The sequence below is a fragment of the Pteropus vampyrus genome, unplaced genomic scaffold, assembly GCF_000151845.1.
Source record: "Pteropus vampyrus isolate Shadow unplaced genomic scaffold, Pvam_2.0 Scaffold1, whole genome shotgun sequence".
Lineage (NCBI taxonomy): Eukaryota > Metazoa > Chordata > Mammalia > Chiroptera > Pteropodidae > Pteropus > Pteropus vampyrus.
In genome coordinates this window covers 1461053-1480019 of record NW_011888782.1, presented here as the reverse complement: position 1 = coordinate 1480019, position 18967 = coordinate 1461053, and the positions used below count along the sequence as shown (strand labels likewise).

Below are 18967 nucleotides of genomic sequence, written 5' to 3'. Positions count from 1 at the left end.
TCCTCAACAAAATATTAGCAAACCAAATTCTGCAATACACCATGATCAAGTGGCATTTTTTTTCCTGAGATGCAAAATTGGTTCAATATCTACAAATCAATTAATGTGATACACCACATAAACAAAATGAAGGATAAAAATCATATGATCATGTCAAGAAATGCAGGAAAAGCGTTTGACAAAATCCAACAACCATTTATGATTAAAACTCTCAGCAAAGTGGGGATAGAGGGAACATACCTTAACATAATAAAGGCCATATATGGCACATCCACAGATAATATCATACACAATGGTGAAAAGCTGAAAGCTTTTTCTTAACATCATGAACAAGATAAAGATGTCCACTTTAACCACTTTTATTAAATATAGTATTGGAAATCCTACCCACAGCATTCAAACAAGAAAAACAACTAAAAGGCATCCAACTTGGAAAGGAAGAAGTAAAACTGTCAGTAGTTGCAGATTACATGATACAATATATTGAGTACCCTAAAGACTGTACCAAAAAACTATTAGAACTAATAAATGAATGCAGTAAAGTAGCAGGATACAAAATTAGCATTCAGAAATAGGTTGTATTTTTGTACACCGATAAGAAACTATCCTTAAGAGAAATTAAGAAAACAATCCCACTTACAATTTCATCAAAAAGAATAAAACACACAGGAATAAATTTAACCCACGAGGTAAAAGATCTGGAAAACTATAAGACAATGAAGAAAGAAATCAAAAAAATGGAAGGCTATACGGTGCTCATGGATAGGAAGAATCAACATTGTTAAAATGTCCATACTACCCAAAGAATCTACAGATTCAGTACAATCCCTATCAAATTACCAATGGCATTTTCCACAGAACTAGAACAAATAATCCTAAAATTTATATGAACCACAAAAGATCCCATATAGCCAAAGCAATCTTAAGAAAGAACAACAAAGTTGGAGGTATCAGGCACAAGGCTATTGTAATCAAAACAGCATGGTACTGGCATAAAAATAGACACAGAGATCAATGGAACAGAATAGAGAGCCCAGAAATAAACCCATGCCTATACGGTCAATTACTCTAAGACAAAAGAGGCAAGAGTATAAATGGGGTAAAGACAGTCTCTTCCATAAATGGTATTGAGAAAACTGAACAGATACATACAAAAAAAATGAAACTAGACCACTTTCCTATACTTCATACAAGAACAAATTTAAAATTGTTTAAAGACTTTAAAGACTTAAATGTAAAACCTGAAACCGTAAAACTCCTTGAAGGAAACATAGGCAATAAACTCTTTGACATCACTCTTAGTAATATATATATATATATTAGTAATATAGTAATATAGTAATATATATATATATATTTGGATATGTCTCCTTGGGCAAGGGAAACAAAAGAAAAACTAAACAAATGGGAGTATATCAATAAAAAGGTTTTGCACAGCAAAGGAAACCATCAACAAAATGAAAAGACAACCTACTGAATAGGAGGAGATATTCACCAGTGATGCAGGGGTTAATGACCAATATATATAAAGAACTCATACAACTTAACACCAAAACAAACAAACAAACAAACAAACAAACAAACAAACAAACAAAAAACCCTTAAACAATCCGATTAAAAATTGGGCAGGGGAACTGAATAGACATTTCTCCAAAGAAGACATACAGACACATGAGAAAGATGATCAGCATCACTAATCATCAGAGAAATGCCAATTAAAACCACAATGAGATTATCATCTCACACGAGTCAGAATGGCTATCGATAAATCAGCAAACAAAAAGTGATGAGGATGTGGATAAAAGAGAATCCCCATGCACTGTTAGTAGGATTGCAAATTGGTGCTGCTAGTATGGAAAACAGTATGGAGGTTCCTCAAAAAATTAAAAGTAGAACTACCACATGACCCAGCAATTCCACTTCTGAGTATTTATGAAGAAATCTAAAACATTAATCGAAAAGTTATATGCATCCGTATGTTCATTGCCGCAGTATTTGCAATAGCCAAGTTATGGAAACAACCTAAGTGTCCATCAGGAGACAACTGGATAAAGAAATTTGGTTCATATATACGATGGAATATTAGTCATAAAAAAAATGAAATCTTACCTTTTGAGACAACATGGATGGACCTAGAGGGTACTATGCTAAGCGAAATAAGTCAGACAAAGACAAATACCAAATGATTTTACTTATATGTAGAATCTAAAAAACAAAATAAATGAACAAACAAAACAGAAACAGACTCACAGATACAGAGAACAGACTGATCGGCTGCGATGTGGGAGGAGGGTTGGGGGACTGAGTAAAGGCAGTAAGAATTACAATTGGCAGTTACAAAATAGTCTCAGGGATATAAAGTACAACATAGGGTAATATTGTAATAACTACGCACGGTGCTAGGGGGGTGTAAGACTTTTTGGGGGGATCACTTTGTAAGTTATATACTGTATACCTGAAACATAATATTAAATGTCAATTGTAATTGGAAAAAAAAATTAAAATATAGTAAAAAAATCATTTTGTAAAGTCAATATCACCCCGACACCAAAACCAGATACAGTACAAAACTACTAACCAATATTCCTCATGAATACACATGAAAAAATCCTTAACAAATTACTATGCAGTAGAACTCAGCAATTTATAAAAAGAATCACACACCACGAGAAAGTGGGATTTATTCCAAGGATACAAAGTTGGTATGGTATCTGAAAATCAATTAATGTACTCCACCATATTAACAGGCTAAAGAAGAAAAAAATCACATGGTTATATAAATCAATGCAGAAAAATCATTTGATAACACAATCTTCATTCATTATAAAAAAACTCTCAGAACACTAGTTATAGGGGGAACTCAACTTGACAAAGAATATCTACCAAAAACCTACAACTAACATCATATTTAATGTTCCCCTAAGACTGGGAACAAGGCCAAGATATTTGCTCTCACCACTTGTATTCTACATAGTGCTGGGGATTCTAGCCAGTGCAATGAGGCATGAAAAGGAAATAAAATGTATATATACCTATATACAGAAAGAAAGAAAGAAAGAAAACTTCCCTTTTTTGCAGATGGCATAACTGTCTATATAAAACCCCAATTTATGAAGAAAAACTAGAATAAGTGAGCTCAGCAAAGTCGCAGGATACAATATAAACATACAAAAACCAATTATATTTTTACATACAGATAATGAACGCATAGACAGTAAAATTATAAGCACTATCATTTATAATCATTCATATTTGTATGTAAATATTTGTATGTAAATATAACATGTATAGGACTCGTTTGTTGAAAGCTTCATATAGATAATAAATCAAAGAAAGGCTGAATAAATAGAGAGGCATACTATGCTCGTGGATTAGAAAACACAACACAGTAAAGATGTCGGTTCTTCCCAGTTTAACACAATGCTTATAAAAATTCCAGCAAATTGTTTTGCAGATAACAACAAGATTATTCTAAAATTTATATGGAAAGGCCAAGGAACTAGAATAGCTAAAAAATTTTTGAAATAATAAAGTGACATGAATCAATCATCCTGATTTTAAGATTAATTATATAACTATAGTAATCAAAACTGTGTGGTGTTGGCAGAGAGACAAATGTAGATTGAGAGGACAGAACAGAGAACCCAGAAACAGACCCACGCAAATATGCCTGACTGATTTTTGAGAAAGGTGTGAAAATGATTCAATTAAGGAAGGACGGCCCTTTCAACAAATGGTGCTGAAGCAGTTGGACGTCATAGGCAAGAAAATCTTCAGGAATAGGGCTAGGCAAAGCATTCTTAGACTTGACACTAAAAACATGATTCATAAAAAGAAAATTGACAAATTGAAGCTAATCAAAATGAAATACTTTTTACTCTGTGAAAGACTCTTTTAAAAGAATGAAAAGCTACAGAGTGGGAGAAAATATTTGCAGATCACATATTTGGCCATGGATATTATCTAGAATATATGAAGAACTCTCACAGCTCAACGGTAAAAATGTAATCCGGGTAGAACATGGTCATAAGACATGAACTGAAGAGGACATAAGATGGCAAATAACACATGAAAAGATGTCAGCCATTAGGAAAATATAAGTTAAAACTAAATGAGATTAATACTATAAACCTAGCAGATGGCTAAAGTAAATATTGACAACACTATATGCTCGTGGGGATGTGGAGAAACGATAACTCATACACAGTTGGTGAAAATGAAAACTAGTAAAGCCATTCCGGAAAAGAATTTGGTGGTTTCTTAAACTAAACATACAACTACCATATGATCCAGCAATCGTATTCTTGGACATTTATCGTAGAGAAAAAAAGACTTATGTTCACATAAAAACCTATACACGAATGTTTATAGCAGCTTTATGTGTAACAGCTCCAAACCGGAAACAACCGATGTAGCCTTCAATAGGTAAATAGTTAAACTGCGGTAATCCATACCAAGGAATACTATTCAGCAATAAAAAGGAGTCAGCTGTTGAAACAATCTAGATGAATCTCTGAAAAATTATGCTGAGTGAAAAACCAATCCTCAAAGTTTACATACTGTATGATATCATTCTTGATATGATAAACTTATAAAAATGAACAGATTAAATATTGCCAGGGGTTCTTGGGGTGGGGATGAGGGTGAAGTGGGTTATAAAAGGACAACATGAGGGATGCTTGTGACAGGAATGTTCTGTAACAGTGACAACATCCCGGTTTTGATGTTGTACTATAATTTGGGAGGATGTCATCATTGGGGGAAACTGAGTAAAGGGCAGAAGGGATTGCTCTGTATCATCTCATATATGCATGTGAATATACAATGATCTCAAAATAAAAAATCGAAAAGACTGGTATTTGCTTCTCATTTGACTAAACAGTTTCCTTTCTCAGTTGGTCAGAACTTGGAAGAGAACGGGGCAGTGCGGCAGGGCTTAAAATGGGAGAATATGGAGACCAAACCTACCATAAATCTCACAAGCAACCAAGCATTTAGAATTCAACACAAACTCAGGAGACAGAGCAAATGCTTCCAGTTGGCTGTACTAAGTTTTCTTGGTTCCCAATTCTAACCACAGAACTGGTGTTTATAGTGGAGAATAATATTTGTTAAGGATAAATTTGACTAGCAGACAATTACAATGCTCTGATCGAACCATATTGTTAACCTTCCACAGCCATTTTTATGCTTGGTCATGTTGTTCTAGTACATTTCTTCAACAGTGGATACTTGCTCAGTTTCCCTACCACTGTGATGTTCAGTGTGCTAGCCACTAATCACATGCGGCTATTGAGCATTTGAAATATACTTAGTCTGTACTGAGATGTACTATAGATATACTATAATGTACTAAATGTACTATAATGTACTAATGTACTAATATGTACTATAATGGACATATACACCCAATTTAGATGAATCAGTATTAAAAAATGTTAAAATACCTTAATATTTTTATATTGATTTCATGTTGAAATGATAACATTTTGGATCTATTGGACTAAATAAAAGGTATTAAAGTCAATTTCATCTATTTCTTTTTACTTTTTAAAAATGTAGTACTAGAAAATTTTAAATTGCATTTGTGCCTCACAATATATTTCTATTAGATGGCTCTGCCCTAGAGTTTGAAACAAGGCTCTGAATTAACAACTTCAAACAAGCCGCCAGTGGTTAGTATTTTTTGATGGAACTAGGCGATTATAACTTCATGAACAGACTCAAAATGCATTTACTTCTTAGCTTTAGAATCAAGGAAACTTTTCAGCTGGGTTTTTACAGACCCTAGGGTCGCTGAAAAGCATTCAGTGCGTAGAAACTGAGTGCTCTAAGGGACTGCCAGATTATTTATTAAGACTGATCTATGATATAGAACTTTTAGCTTTAGTGCCTGGAATATTAGCTTTAGCAGCTGGAAGGAGTCTCCAAATTCAGGGAAAAGGAATGTTACTTTCACAAATTGGGCGTTGGGGCGGGGAGGGAGGGGAAAAGCTGGCCCAGATTTTTGTTTATGACATGCTCACACATCTCTTTTACTTCTGTCAGATCATTTTCTTTGTGCCAAATACAGGAAGTTTCCAGTAAAGGGAATCATATTTTGAAAAGCCCAGGCTTGTTCTGCTTGATAGATTAACTTTAGAAAGCGGGAGGGAAATTTTCCTCTAGTGTAGTATTAAAAAATCTCACGAAAGCAGCTCTTGAGCAGAGTGCTTTCGTGTGTTCAAGATGCCTGTCCATCAACCTTTCTGTGTCCTCCCTTCACCCTACTCCAGGGGTTGGATGCAATCTTGAAAAGAGAAAAGTGTAAGAAGTGATAGTTGAACTGCCATGAGCAGTCCTTTAGCATCTACTCCAGTAGCCACGTAGAACTGTATCCACGGCCACCCAAATTCACACCTTCTTACCTCCTCTCACAGTGCCCATGAAGCAGCTGAAACTTTGCCTTCACTATGTACTAAAAAGGGCTTCCCCACGAATTCTTCCCAGGTATATGTCATAGAGCAAGCTGTATTTTTCCATTAAAACAATGTTACAACTAAATCGTAGATAGGGCTAAATAATATGTCACAAAAAAACAAACATAGCCTATAGAAATTTAAGATAAAAAAACATGCTGCAAAATTTTATAAGATGGTCACTAATGTACTTTACAAGGGGACCAATGCACTAAATGTACATGTCCAGCAAACACAAATACAATTTTATCACCACAGGTTTGCCCCAACACTAACATGTTAGCAACTGTAAGTATTAAATATTTAAAACTAATTTTTCTTGTCTTCTTAGAAGTTAGAGAGGGTTTGGGGGGGATGATTGGAATATTTCACTTCTCTTAAAAAATTTTCCAAGGAAGTCTGAAATGATGACTTCTTCCCTCTTGAAAATATTCTCTAGTTTTGATTATATTGCCCACACTGTTTATTGTGCTTTGTAAACAACAGACTCAGTCATAAATAATTTATAGATGAGGATTCAAAAAATCATGAACATCCCACCAAATGCTGGTCCCATGTCTACTTTCATTTCTACAGTGACAAGGAACTTGCTTCCTCCTGAAGTAGTCCATTCTATATTTAGATCTCTCTTTTCACTGAGTTTTAGGCTGTTTTCCTATATCTCTACACTTACCTATCTGGAATTCCTTCCAGAAAGCCAAAAAACAAAGCAAATCCCTCTTCTTCTGACAGCCCTCTTGTTTCCACACAGAGTGCTAGTGTTCAGATTCTCTAGAGAATGAAAGTCAGAGAAAGTTGAAGGAATTGTGCACACTCTGTATGCTGAAGTGTAGAAGCCCTTTTGGAGTTACTTAATCTTGCAGATATATCTCTTTCAGCAGACTATATTTAAATACAGACATAAATATACTTTGTGGAAAAGAATCACCTTGTTTATGAACAGGAAATCTCTCTCTGACCAAGTAATGCTGTTTTGGTTCAAGGTTAGTGTAGTGCATTGGGCTATGATAAATTGAAATAAATAATCATCCTTACATGTGAATACAGTTTCTTCTTAAAGGCCACCCTTTGTGTTGCCTGTTCACACATGATCTGCAAAACGCGTTCTGCCAAACCTACTGCTCTCATACAGTGGTGGACTCTGGCAGGCCCAAGGCGGCCTTGGGCAATTTCGAATCCTCTTCCTTCACCTGTGAGAAAGAAAAGAACATGAAAGTGGCCACCGCCCAAGATTTTTTTTCTTTACACAAATCCGGACAAAGTGAAGAGCTACCTTCAATAAAAATGGCATTCCGATAGGAAAAAAGTTCTATAATCAGGTTCATTATACATTTATGGAATTTTCGCTTTCTGTTTTTTAAACCACCATAAGTCATTAAATCTTTTGATCAAATTTAAGAACTATCTCTAAGTACCTACTAGGCATAAGCTATTTATTAGTGCTGCAATGGTTAAGAAGGTAGATTAGACAGTCCCTACACTAGTTTAGAATCAAGAAGAGGGGACAAAGATGCTAGGGATAAGGGATAAGGAGGACAAAGAAAAGCAAAGGAGGGAGAGACTGTAAACTTAGCTCCTGGCAAGCATCAGGGGCTTGCTCAGTGGATGGGATAAGAAACACAAAAAAAGAGGTGTCATTTGAGATGTTCTCTGATGCTTGGGTAAGGGTTCCAACAAGCAGGAGGGTGGTGTCATTCCAGGTATGTAGTATTCAAAGTAATATATGTTTCCAACATATATATAAGACTTGAATTCAAAAAGTATCAAGGTTTTCTTAAAACAAGAAGAGGCCTGAAGGTCATATTTTAGGAAAAAGTATGTTGCTCTGAATCGTGTAATTTTTGTATTTAGCTATGTTTTCAACTGATGTGATACAAAACCACAATCAAATACTTTAATAAAACATTGTTTCATGTAAGAAAATCCACCAAATAGAAAAATGTTCTCTTGTAAATGGAGTGAGATGGGAAAGTATCTAAATTAAGGTAGATTTCATATCTTTTCCATATTTAGGCTTGAAAATATTTTAATACACAATACTGGGGAATCATTTTTACAAATTTATCTCACCTAGTATTAAATTGGTGGCAGGAACTCGCACTTGATTAAAATGGATCTCAAAATGTCCTCCATGCAAATGATCTATCAAATAGGAAATAAAATTTTAAAGAGCAAAATGAGTTGATTAAAATATAGTCACATATAATTAATCTACTGAAGTATAATTACTCAAAGAAAGTGGGATTTAAAAGCCTCATATGTCACAGACATTCCTAGGTAGATCTGAGCTCTGAACCTCCAGCATCCCTTAGTCCAGAAAACCCATCAAGTGTTCAAGTTAGAAGAGATTTTAGAAATCATTTGATCCAGAGGTTTTTGGACTCATTCTCTAAAGTCGTAGAGCTGCTAAAAGGGAAGACGGCCTCGCAGCACCAACCAGACTATTTTGTTATAGTTTTATTATTGCTTCTTCTTTGAAAATTTTTATACAAGCTTCCAAAGAAAATTTTGCTTGGGAAGAAAAAAATAAAAAAAGGTTCCAATCTTTCAAAAATTGAAAGTGACTAATGTAATTCAAGTTTCTTATTTTATCATTATGGAAACTAATGCCTGATGATGCTAAGAGGCTGCTCAAAGGGACAGAGCAGCCTCAGCATTAGAGATAAAGCACAGACTGGTTTACTCCCAATCTAGGCTTGTTCGCTATGTGTTTGCCTCTTGAAAATATTGGCATTTGACTGAAACTGGGAACATATTCACACTTTGTCTTTACAGAACCCCTGCTCCTGCCAAGTTCTGGAGATAAGCTCATGCTAACTCTCCACCCTTTTCCTGTCAGATTAGACATTAATAATCAACCTTCTCCACACTGTTTCTTTTGGCCTTGGGCATAGGGAGTTGGAGAGGTGCTAGTGAATTTGTCATACTGAAAATTCAAAGATAGGCTCTGCGATGGAGAGTATTTGCAGCCAACCTATATTACAAGCCCATTTTTGGGGTCATTCAGGCTGTTGGTCTGCTTCCTCACGCACAGTTTGCTCCAGTGAGCTTGTTCATTCCCATCTTGCCAACACTTAACCTGTGAGTACATTCCACAGCTACATTCTACAGAGGGTGATGATGTCAAATGTTCTACAAAACTGCAAGTCTTACATCTGCTACTTGAACTTTTTCATTAGCCATATTCAATGATAAAGAGAAAGTCAGAGTCATCACAGAACCGAAGTTCAATATACTTTTTCATAGCATGAACACCTGCTGTATAATCACCATGCTATTTAATTTCCATACTTACATGTCTGTAGTTATTTCCTACCTCCTCCCCCCCAGCATGCAAACTATTTGAGGGCAGAGATCTTAGTCTATTTTTTTCACTAATTTATTCTAAGCATTGAGAACAGTGCTCGGCATTCAGTAAATACTTGCTGATTGATGACCTGAGTAGAAAGCAAACAGTGGACGTTAGCTTGAGGTGAGTGGCAGGAAATAAAAGTATCCTTGCTTCTTGGAAATTCCACCAAAGCTAAACTTTCTGATGCTAGGATAAATTTTATTGCAGATTACCTAGATTTAATTTTTCTATATATATTTCATTAATCCATCCTCCTGGATGGCAGAGAGAAGACTGGTGGTCAGAGCTGCTATTCCTTGAATATAATCTCCCCTTTTCCAAAAGTAAAAAAAAAAAAAAGAAGTAGAATCCCACACAACCTCTTTTTATTTGCCATATTCTGAACACTGGCATTTATATTAAGATGGTTGTCAGGGCCAAAAGATTTCTGAGACACATCTCATACACTAAAATGCTATCTGTTCCCTTCAGTATTACTACATGTGCTAGTCTTCCTGAACGGTCATGTTGATTGAGTACTTACCTATGTAGCCAAAAATCGACAAAGGCCTTATTATTTCTACTCCAGGTGTGTCGATAGGAACAAGAATTACGCTGTGTTGTTTGTATCTGGTCAAAAGGAAAACAGATGTTAGGAGAAGTTTGCTAAGTGGAAAAATAAATGTTAGGATGTTAGGTGGTCACAAATGTTAGGATGTTAGGTGGTCACAATTGTCTTTTTGTTGTTGTTATCATGTAATCATGTAAGTAATGATGTCTGGAATGGGGTCTAAAAAACATACATCAAGCACAGTCAGATGCAGGCTGTGATCTGGAATGATAAGGATTTGAAAATAATTAAGTTATTTGATTGGGGCTTCTCATTGCTCAACAGTGAGAACTGAAATACAATACTAAACATTTTTCAGAATAACTACCTTTGATCTAAATATCAATTACTTAGAGACAGTTCTGAAAATTTCTATGTCTTATAATCTGATCCAAAAAACTGAGCATTCAGCATCACTTTTAATATAGGAAATTCCACACTGAAGAACGTATAGCAAAACTCCTTAAAATGATTCCTAAATATATCTTTTAGCAAAATTATGAAGTATAAATATGTGACATTTAATATCATATTATGATTTGTGAGCCCAAATGGTACATTTTAAGTAAATTAAGTGGAAAGAAAGACTCTTATTCCTACATAGATTTCTCAATCACAATTGTTTTATTACCTGTCTGTAAAGCTGGTTTTAGTTCTTCCGAAAACAACTGCAATTTTGCACTTTGGGTTCCCAGCTCCTAAAACCAAGGGTAAAATGAGCAGAATACATCATAAAAGGACATTTTTAGTCTGACATTGTATCCTAAAAGTTCTAATCCTTCCACGTTTATCTCTGGCAAAAAAAAAAAAAAAAAAAAAGGAAAGAAAACCTTAATTTATTAAATAAAAATAATGCTTATGGACAAAACTACATAACTTAAGAAAAATGACTAGGCAAGGCCAACAATGGACTCCTCAATGAAAACTGCTGCACAAAAATAACAAGAAGCCATGAAAAAGCTGTAACCCTTAAGGCAAAGTGACAGCTCTCCCATTCATACCATTTCAGATGTCAATATGGCAGAAAGGTTGTGAAATTCTGCTGTATTTTCTCCTGTTTAGACCTCATATTTTCTGACACATGGACAAGAAGTTATTAAAATTCATACTTACTCCTCAACCAGTAGCTGAGAAAAACCTAATTTTCCCAGCAATGGAGTTGGGTAAGGGAGAGTCTGTTTAAGTCTCTCACTACCTATTCAGACAGTGTTTGCCCTAGCTATACTGTGGAGCAGCTGACAATGCTTTTCTTGGAGCTATAAACATATATGAGGCTCTAAGTCCATCTTCAGTAAGCCTAGGTTCTCATTTATTTATTAAGGGTTGGAAATTTAAAAATATAGTTATTCTCATTTTAACGCAAACTTTTATTTTATCACAGTTCAGAGGTCTATGGCAATTTCCCAAAGAGGTCTTACTGGAAAACAAACAAACACATTTCATTGTCACCAGTAAGTTTAAGAACCTGGGCCCTCAAGGAAACTACCATTTAACTGGCTTTCTAATTACAAAACCATAAACAACTGGGTCAGACTGAGTTTAACATGTCTGTACAAAGTCTTAAATTATCAGACTTCTTATAAAAAGTGCTGTCAAAAGGTTTGAAATTATATAAAGATTCAATAAGAAATGTTAGGAATTATGTCAGATACTTGAAGAATGCCACAAAATCCCAGGAGTTAAAAGGATAAACTCCATGGAACATATGAAAAGACAATGCAGAGATGTAATCGGCAAAATCCAGACAGTGGGAAATTTGAGACAAATAATCCAGTTTCTTAAATAATTAAATTGCAATAAAAAGAAAAAAGAGAGCTTACAGATTAAAACATACTTAAAAAAACATATCAACCACTTGCAATTTTTAGACCTCATTTGGATCCTAATTCAATAACTAAAATATTAATAATTTTGAAATAATTACATTGTGAATGTTTACTGGATATGTAATAATATTAAGTGATTTTATGTGTGCTAATGGTATTGTGGTTACATTTTGAAAATAGCTCTTATTGTGATACATACTAAAATATCTGAAGGAAATGATGTGACATCTGGGATTTATTTCAAAATAATATGAGGAAGAAAGTAATGGGAGTAGGGATGAAGCAAGACTGATCATGAGCTGGACATTGTCGAGTCTCAGAACTGTTCAAAGAGTATTCCTAGGAGATCTAAATGTGTAGCAGAGATATGAAGGAGAAAATATGGGTGGTACACTGAAATGTCTGGGAACAGCTCACATAATAGTGAACATGAAGAGTAAAGGAGAGCAGGGCCCAGAGGAAAGAGAGGACTTTAACTCTATAGATTGAGAGGGAATTGGATAAAGGACACAGTGAAGAAGCAGTGCTATAAGAAAAGATGATTAGGCAAGAAACAGAGCAAGGGAAGAAGAGGTAAAAAAAAAAAGAAAAAGAAAAAGAAAGAAAGAAAAGAAAAAAGAAAAAAAATGAACAGGAGAGAGGATAAAATTGAAGAGTAAAGTTAGAAAGAAGGGGTCTACTTTAAACCCCAGCACTTATATTTGAAATTTTGAAACTCCATACGGTTGGAATCTCTGGCTCTATGGAAGAAACAAATGAAACAGAAAGTACAACTATAGCTCTTGTAGTATTTTCAGTCTATTTGAGAAAATACCAAATAAACAGAGAAAACTATACAATGGAAACAATCTAGAATTTGCTAGAATTCAGAATAGAAACTGAATTGATAGCTTTTCTAAACCCAACTTGGAGAGATTCAAGATGGCAGAGATGTGTTTTTGACTCACATTACTCCTAAAATCCCATTAATATAAAAACATAAAGGTATAATGAAGGCATAACCATAACAGAAAAGTAGAGAAGGTGAGGCATAGGATTGGGGGTGCTGGTGGTCACCAACAGATAAGCGAGTTCAATAACTATGTAGGAAACAGACAGAGGCAAGTTAACTAATGAAATAGGCAGAGAAGTCAGAGTCTAGGAAATGACATAAAGATCTGCAAAGGGACAGGGCTCTGGCCCCAGAATCAGGTGTGACTGAGAAGTGAGGCTTCGAAAGAGGGAATTAATCCAAGATTTATAAGTGGGAAAATGTACCAGGTGGCACTTATAGGCAGGTATTTGACAACCTGAGGAGAAAAGTACATATGGTGTGTTACAAAAAAACCTGAACGAAGTCATTCTGAGACTTAAAAGCTAAGCTTCCCATCAGCTAACTCCAGAGTGAGTCCCAGCCCTGTTCCACCAATTTTCCTTACAGAATTCCTACTCAGAAGAAAAACATGGCTGGAAAAGCCATGTTAATAATGAAGAAAACCAGCTACCCTTCTTTTTCTCTTAAACCTGGACAGAAAAACAAGGCTCTGAACCCACAGCATTAAAGAGAATGACTGACCAAAATCAACTGTAAAATGGACCATAGAGGAACATAATAAAAAAAAAGAAACAGAGAGAACCTAAAACAAAATTGAGCTAAACCCAACAACAAAAACTCTAGGTAATGTAATCTGAGAGAGCCAAATGTATTGTAGCCGTTAAACCAATAAAGGATGCTATGAAACAGGAACAGAGAACAAGTAAAAACTCTTAGAGATTTATCTATGGCTGCTAAGACAAAGTTTAATAGAAGTGCTAAAAATCAAATCAGGAAGAGTTCCATAAGCAAAGGAAAAAGTCAGAGACTGAAAATAGGAAAGCAATGATAGAGACACTTAGAGCAAAAACGTCAAGTCCAACATCAGAAAAGGGGTCCAATAAAGAGATAAATAAAGGGAAGAATTTATCAATGACTTGTAGAAGAAAAGTTTCTAAAACTGAAAAAAAAAGTCTTCAGATAAAAAGAGCCATTGACTAGCAAGAAGAATCTATCTTCGGATATGTGCTTGTGACACTTTAAAACATCAACAATAAAGGGAAAATCCTAAGGGGTTTCAAAGAGGAAAAACAAGTCACTTAAAAAGTAATGAGGATTAGACTTGTATCAGACTAAAGACTCTAAGAGAGAGGTCTCCAGAAAAGAAAGAAATTACAGGTATAATTTAGAGGTATGTGTGTATGTGTAAGGGGGAGGAGATAAAATATGATAAAAGCAAATAATGCAATGAAAGAAAAATGACAATTGGAAACTCCAAGAAAATAATTTTTAAATGTACAAGTGAAACATGATCCAAATATAAAACCAACTACAATATGGCATGGATTTAATACATAAAGCATAAGAAAAGCTATTCTAGTATATGTATTGACATTAGACAACAAAGGCCCTTAATTCATGTTAAGCATACTTATTTCAACCAATAAAAGGCAGTTTTAGAATTTCTATAACATGTGTGTATATGTGTATACTTTATTTTAGAGCAGTTTTGGGTCCACAGCAAAATTGAGAGGAAGGTACAGAGATTTCCCATCTACCACCTGCTCCCACCCATGCACAGCCTCTCCCTTTATCAACATCCCCCTCTAGAGTGGTACATTTGTTACAATTAATGAACCTACACTGACACTTCATAATCACCCAAAGTTCATAGTTTGTCTTACGGTTCATCCTTGATGTTGTACATTCTATGGGTTTAGACAAATAGGTGACACGTATCCATCACCATACTTCCCTAAACATCCTCTGTGCTCCACCTATACATCTCTCTCACCCCCAACCCCTGGTAACCACCAATCTTCTTATTGTCTCCATAGTTTTGCCTTTTCTAGATTATCATATGGTTAGAATCACAGCCTTTTCATATAATAATATGTATTTGTTTCCTCTATGATTTTTCATGATTTGGTAGATCATTTCTTTTGAGCACTGAATAACATTCTATTATCTGGATGTTCTTCTTTTAAATGGCAACCTCTCCCCTTTCTCTTCATCTGAAACTCCAATTACACATATTTTAGACTTTCTGATATTCTCTCACAGCTTCCTAAGACTCTTTTAATTTCTTTCCATCTTTTCTTCAAATTGGATAATTCCTACTTCTTTATCTTCAATTTCATTAACTCTACCCCTGCCATCTGCATTATATCATTAAGCCCATTCTGTGATTTTTTTTCAGATATTTTACTTTTTAGTTCTAACATTTTAAATTGTTTTTTTGTTTTATATTTCTCTTCTGATATTTTCTTTTTCTTTTTTTAACTTCACTGAGCAAATTTATAATTGCTGCTTTAAGTCCTTGTCTGATAATTCCTATATCTGAGTCATTTGGGAATTGGACTTTCCCCTTTGAAAACTGGTAATGTTTTCCTGGTTCTTCATTTGATGAGTAATTTCAGATTGTATTTTAGAGATTTTGATGTTTTTTTGTTTTGAAGACTCTGGATCTGTTATGTGTCTCCCAAGGGCATTGATGTTTTTGTTTTATTGGGCAATTAACTTAGGTAGAGTCCAAGTGTAGAATCTGTCTCAATACAGGAGGGTGGGAGATCAAATTTCAGTTTAGTTCTTTTTACTTAGCTGCAAAGTGCTTGGAGTCTGCCCTGTGCATGACTGATTCAGGAGTCAGCCAGAAACTTGGGCAAAGTTTACACATAAAACCTGGAGCTCCCCTTTTCTGGCTTTCTTCTTTTTTGGACTATCCACCCTATTCCCTCATTTTCCAGCAGCAATGGCTGCCCCAGACACTGTCTTCTGGTTTCTTAGACCATAAAAACCAGAGTTTTCTAGAGAAGCTTCAGCTTTCTCATGCCACAGTGTGTCCTCAAACCAAAGTCTAAAAATGAAAACTCACCTCGTGCCTACATCGTCTTCCAATTTCGACTCCAAAATCAGCCTGCTTTTGGTCACTCCCAAGAGTTTTTAGGCGGTTCCTTTTTTTTGTAGCTTTTTAGTTGTTATCTGTGAGAAGGCTGATCTTAGGTGCTAATTCCCCCACACCAGAAGTGGAACTCCCTCAGAGGGCTTCTCTTTACCCATTCTTCACTTACTTGGTGTGATAGTTTCTTATATATTCATGTACCTATCATTAGTGTCTGTAGAAGTTTTAGAAATGTAATGATCACCTCAAAATATGACCATATAAGAACTGGAAATCTTAGAAGCTCTAAAATTTTAAAACCCATAAAACCAAGAGCTTAAAATTCTAATCCCCTCAATTATTCTGTCTTGTAAATTATACATGTAAAGTAAAATACAGTTAAGATTAAAATGCAATTGTTTTAAAAAAAAACAATGCTTGTAATTTGGATTCTTTCAAATTTAACAGAATCTATGTTTCAATCAGTTCTGACCCAAAGAGCACTAGGATGATTAAAATGGCAGATAATAATACTTTCATGTCATCATAGAGCTTATCTGAAATTTCTTATCTGAAAATGCTGGACTGGGGAAATTGTTTTTCACTCTTTATTGGTCATAGCAGTGCAATAATATGCAATCATGCTTTGGTTCTTGGTTAGAAATTATAGAAAATGACTTTTTTCTAGAGAGGCTCACTTTTAATTTTTCAATTGAATATTTTTCTAGTTGGGGTTTTTGAGGTTTTAGTTGTGGGAAACCTTGAGGCCCACAGGCTGAAGGGTCAGACCACTTGCCTCATATAACTGTCTCTTTGGTGTGCATACTTCTGAAAATTAGATTAGGACATAATGGCATGATTTGGGGTTCATCTTCATTGGAGATCCTTTTCTTTCTCAATTTCTATCCTGGTAATCAAGAACATTTTGGATAAATCTTTTAAGGTTTCATGGCTCTTAATCCTAGATAACCAGAAGCTGAATCCTTCAAAAGTAAAATCTTCTCTACAATTCCCTTAGGCTCTAGTCGAAAGCCCTATTTTTCTAATATGCAGAATATATTTTTTTCTTTAATATTTCCCAGTAGCCTTTCTTGCTTTGCTCTTTCTGTCATGAAAATGTGTTGCCACAGTTTTATGTAAATGCCTAATAGATTTCAAATATCAGGTAATTTTGAAAAAAAAAAAACCTAAAAAAAAAGGCAAATAAATTATTTGATTCTCTCTTGCTCAATCTAATATGGAAAACTATTCAGATTAAAAAAAAAATAAAACTTCTAAATTGGCTCTCCTTCTGAGGTCATTAAGTAGAGGAAGGGTGAGTGCTTAGGTTATACATTTTGAAATGTTTTGATTTAACCTTGATATTTCAGAAAATGGAAAAAATCCCTCACAAATATATCATCTCATCTTAGCTACAAGCAGAATTTGGCAGGTACAGCAGCTGAAATGTCTTTCTTCTAAAGAGAGTTTTTGCTCTTTTATATTATTTTAGTTAATGAACAGGATACCAAATGTCATAAATGAAATATATTAGAGGAAATCTGAATAGATCAGTAAGCATTTAAATATATCTGTTGTATCACAGGCCTTCATGAATGAAAACAGATGGCATAGATAAAATAATTTTGTTTTTCATCTAGACTCTGTGGTATTTCAAGACTGTTCATGAGTCAGGATTAAGTCAGGCTGAAAATGACATCTTCCTGATATTTGCTGATGAATTTTAATTTCTTAGGCTCTTACAAACCACATGGCTATCACACAAAATCATTCTGTAACACAAGGAAAGATGACAGGTGGAGAAAAAACATGACCGTTGAGTATAGATGCAGTCTATAACAATAAAATGATGTACACAATTACATAATACGAAGAACAGTTAGGCATCCATAAAGTCTCAAGGCTATATCTTCTACCAATATTGACTATCTGAGGTGAAATACTTAAACTTAATTTGGTCTTAGCTTTAAAACTAATAGATAGCTTTAATTCAAATTAGAATCAAAAACCATTATGAGTTAAGTACCATTTTATAATGAAATTTCCACTTGTTAAATTAATGTTTATCATATAAGCATACGGTTAAAAAAACTCCACTAAACTGACCCATTGAAATTCATTTACTCTACCTCTAGTAAGGTTTATATCTAATAAGTATTCAATGAATGTTACATGCTGCTGTTACTGTTTCTGTTGTTACAGGATATGGTTGGATCAAAATCAATTCCAAATAGATCAGAACTGAAATTTTTTTTTACATTTAAATAAACCATAAAAAAAAAACTAGAAGATAATTTAATATTTAAGAAGTCTCTGGATAGGAAAGAAATTTTAAACCTTAAAAATGATAAATGAAATCATAAGAAAAAGTTCAATTGGTTTGTCTATATAAAACTATTATACATTAAAAAAACAATTTGGGGAAAATATTTCATATGTGGCTGGCAAGGGCAGGGGAAGAGTACTGAATCTGTTATAAGTCACTTAGAAAGCAACATGGTAGTCAACATATTCTATTGTCAAGGTTCTAGGGAAATAGATACTTCTATACATTATTGGTGGGAGTACAAGTAATACCATCCTTATGGTGTACAATTTGGCAATATCCATCAAAATTACAGATTCATTTATTCTTTGATCCATCAATTCGACTTCTGGGATTTAGCTATTTCTGAATGAAACGACAGATGCACAAGATTATTCATTGCAGTAGCATTATTTGTATTTGCAAAGAATTGGGCATAAACCAGTATCATTCAATAGGAGACTATTTAAATATATGGTGGTATGTCCATATAATGGAACTCTTCCAAACAGCTTAAGGAAGATTTTGATGCACTTATCTGAAA

General features: G+C 34.5%; 1 protein-coding gene across 1 annotated transcript in view; it reads right to left on the bottom strand.

Moving 5' to 3' along the window:
* Positions 1-18967, bottom strand: part of ACAD11 (acyl-CoA dehydrogenase family member 11) — a 66219-nt gene that overhangs the window by 3904 nt on the left and 43348 nt on the right. Inside the window, exons 14-17 of the mRNA XM_011367213.2 lie at positions 11031-11097; positions 10334-10419; positions 8529-8600; positions 7494-7648 (exon numbers count right to left, since the gene is read on the bottom strand). Coding sequence (XP_011365515.1) covers positions 7494-7648; positions 8529-8600; positions 10334-10419; positions 11031-11097 — 380 coding nt within the window. The remainder of the gene's footprint in view (positions 1-7493; positions 7649-8528; positions 8601-10333; positions 10420-11030; positions 11098-18967) is intronic.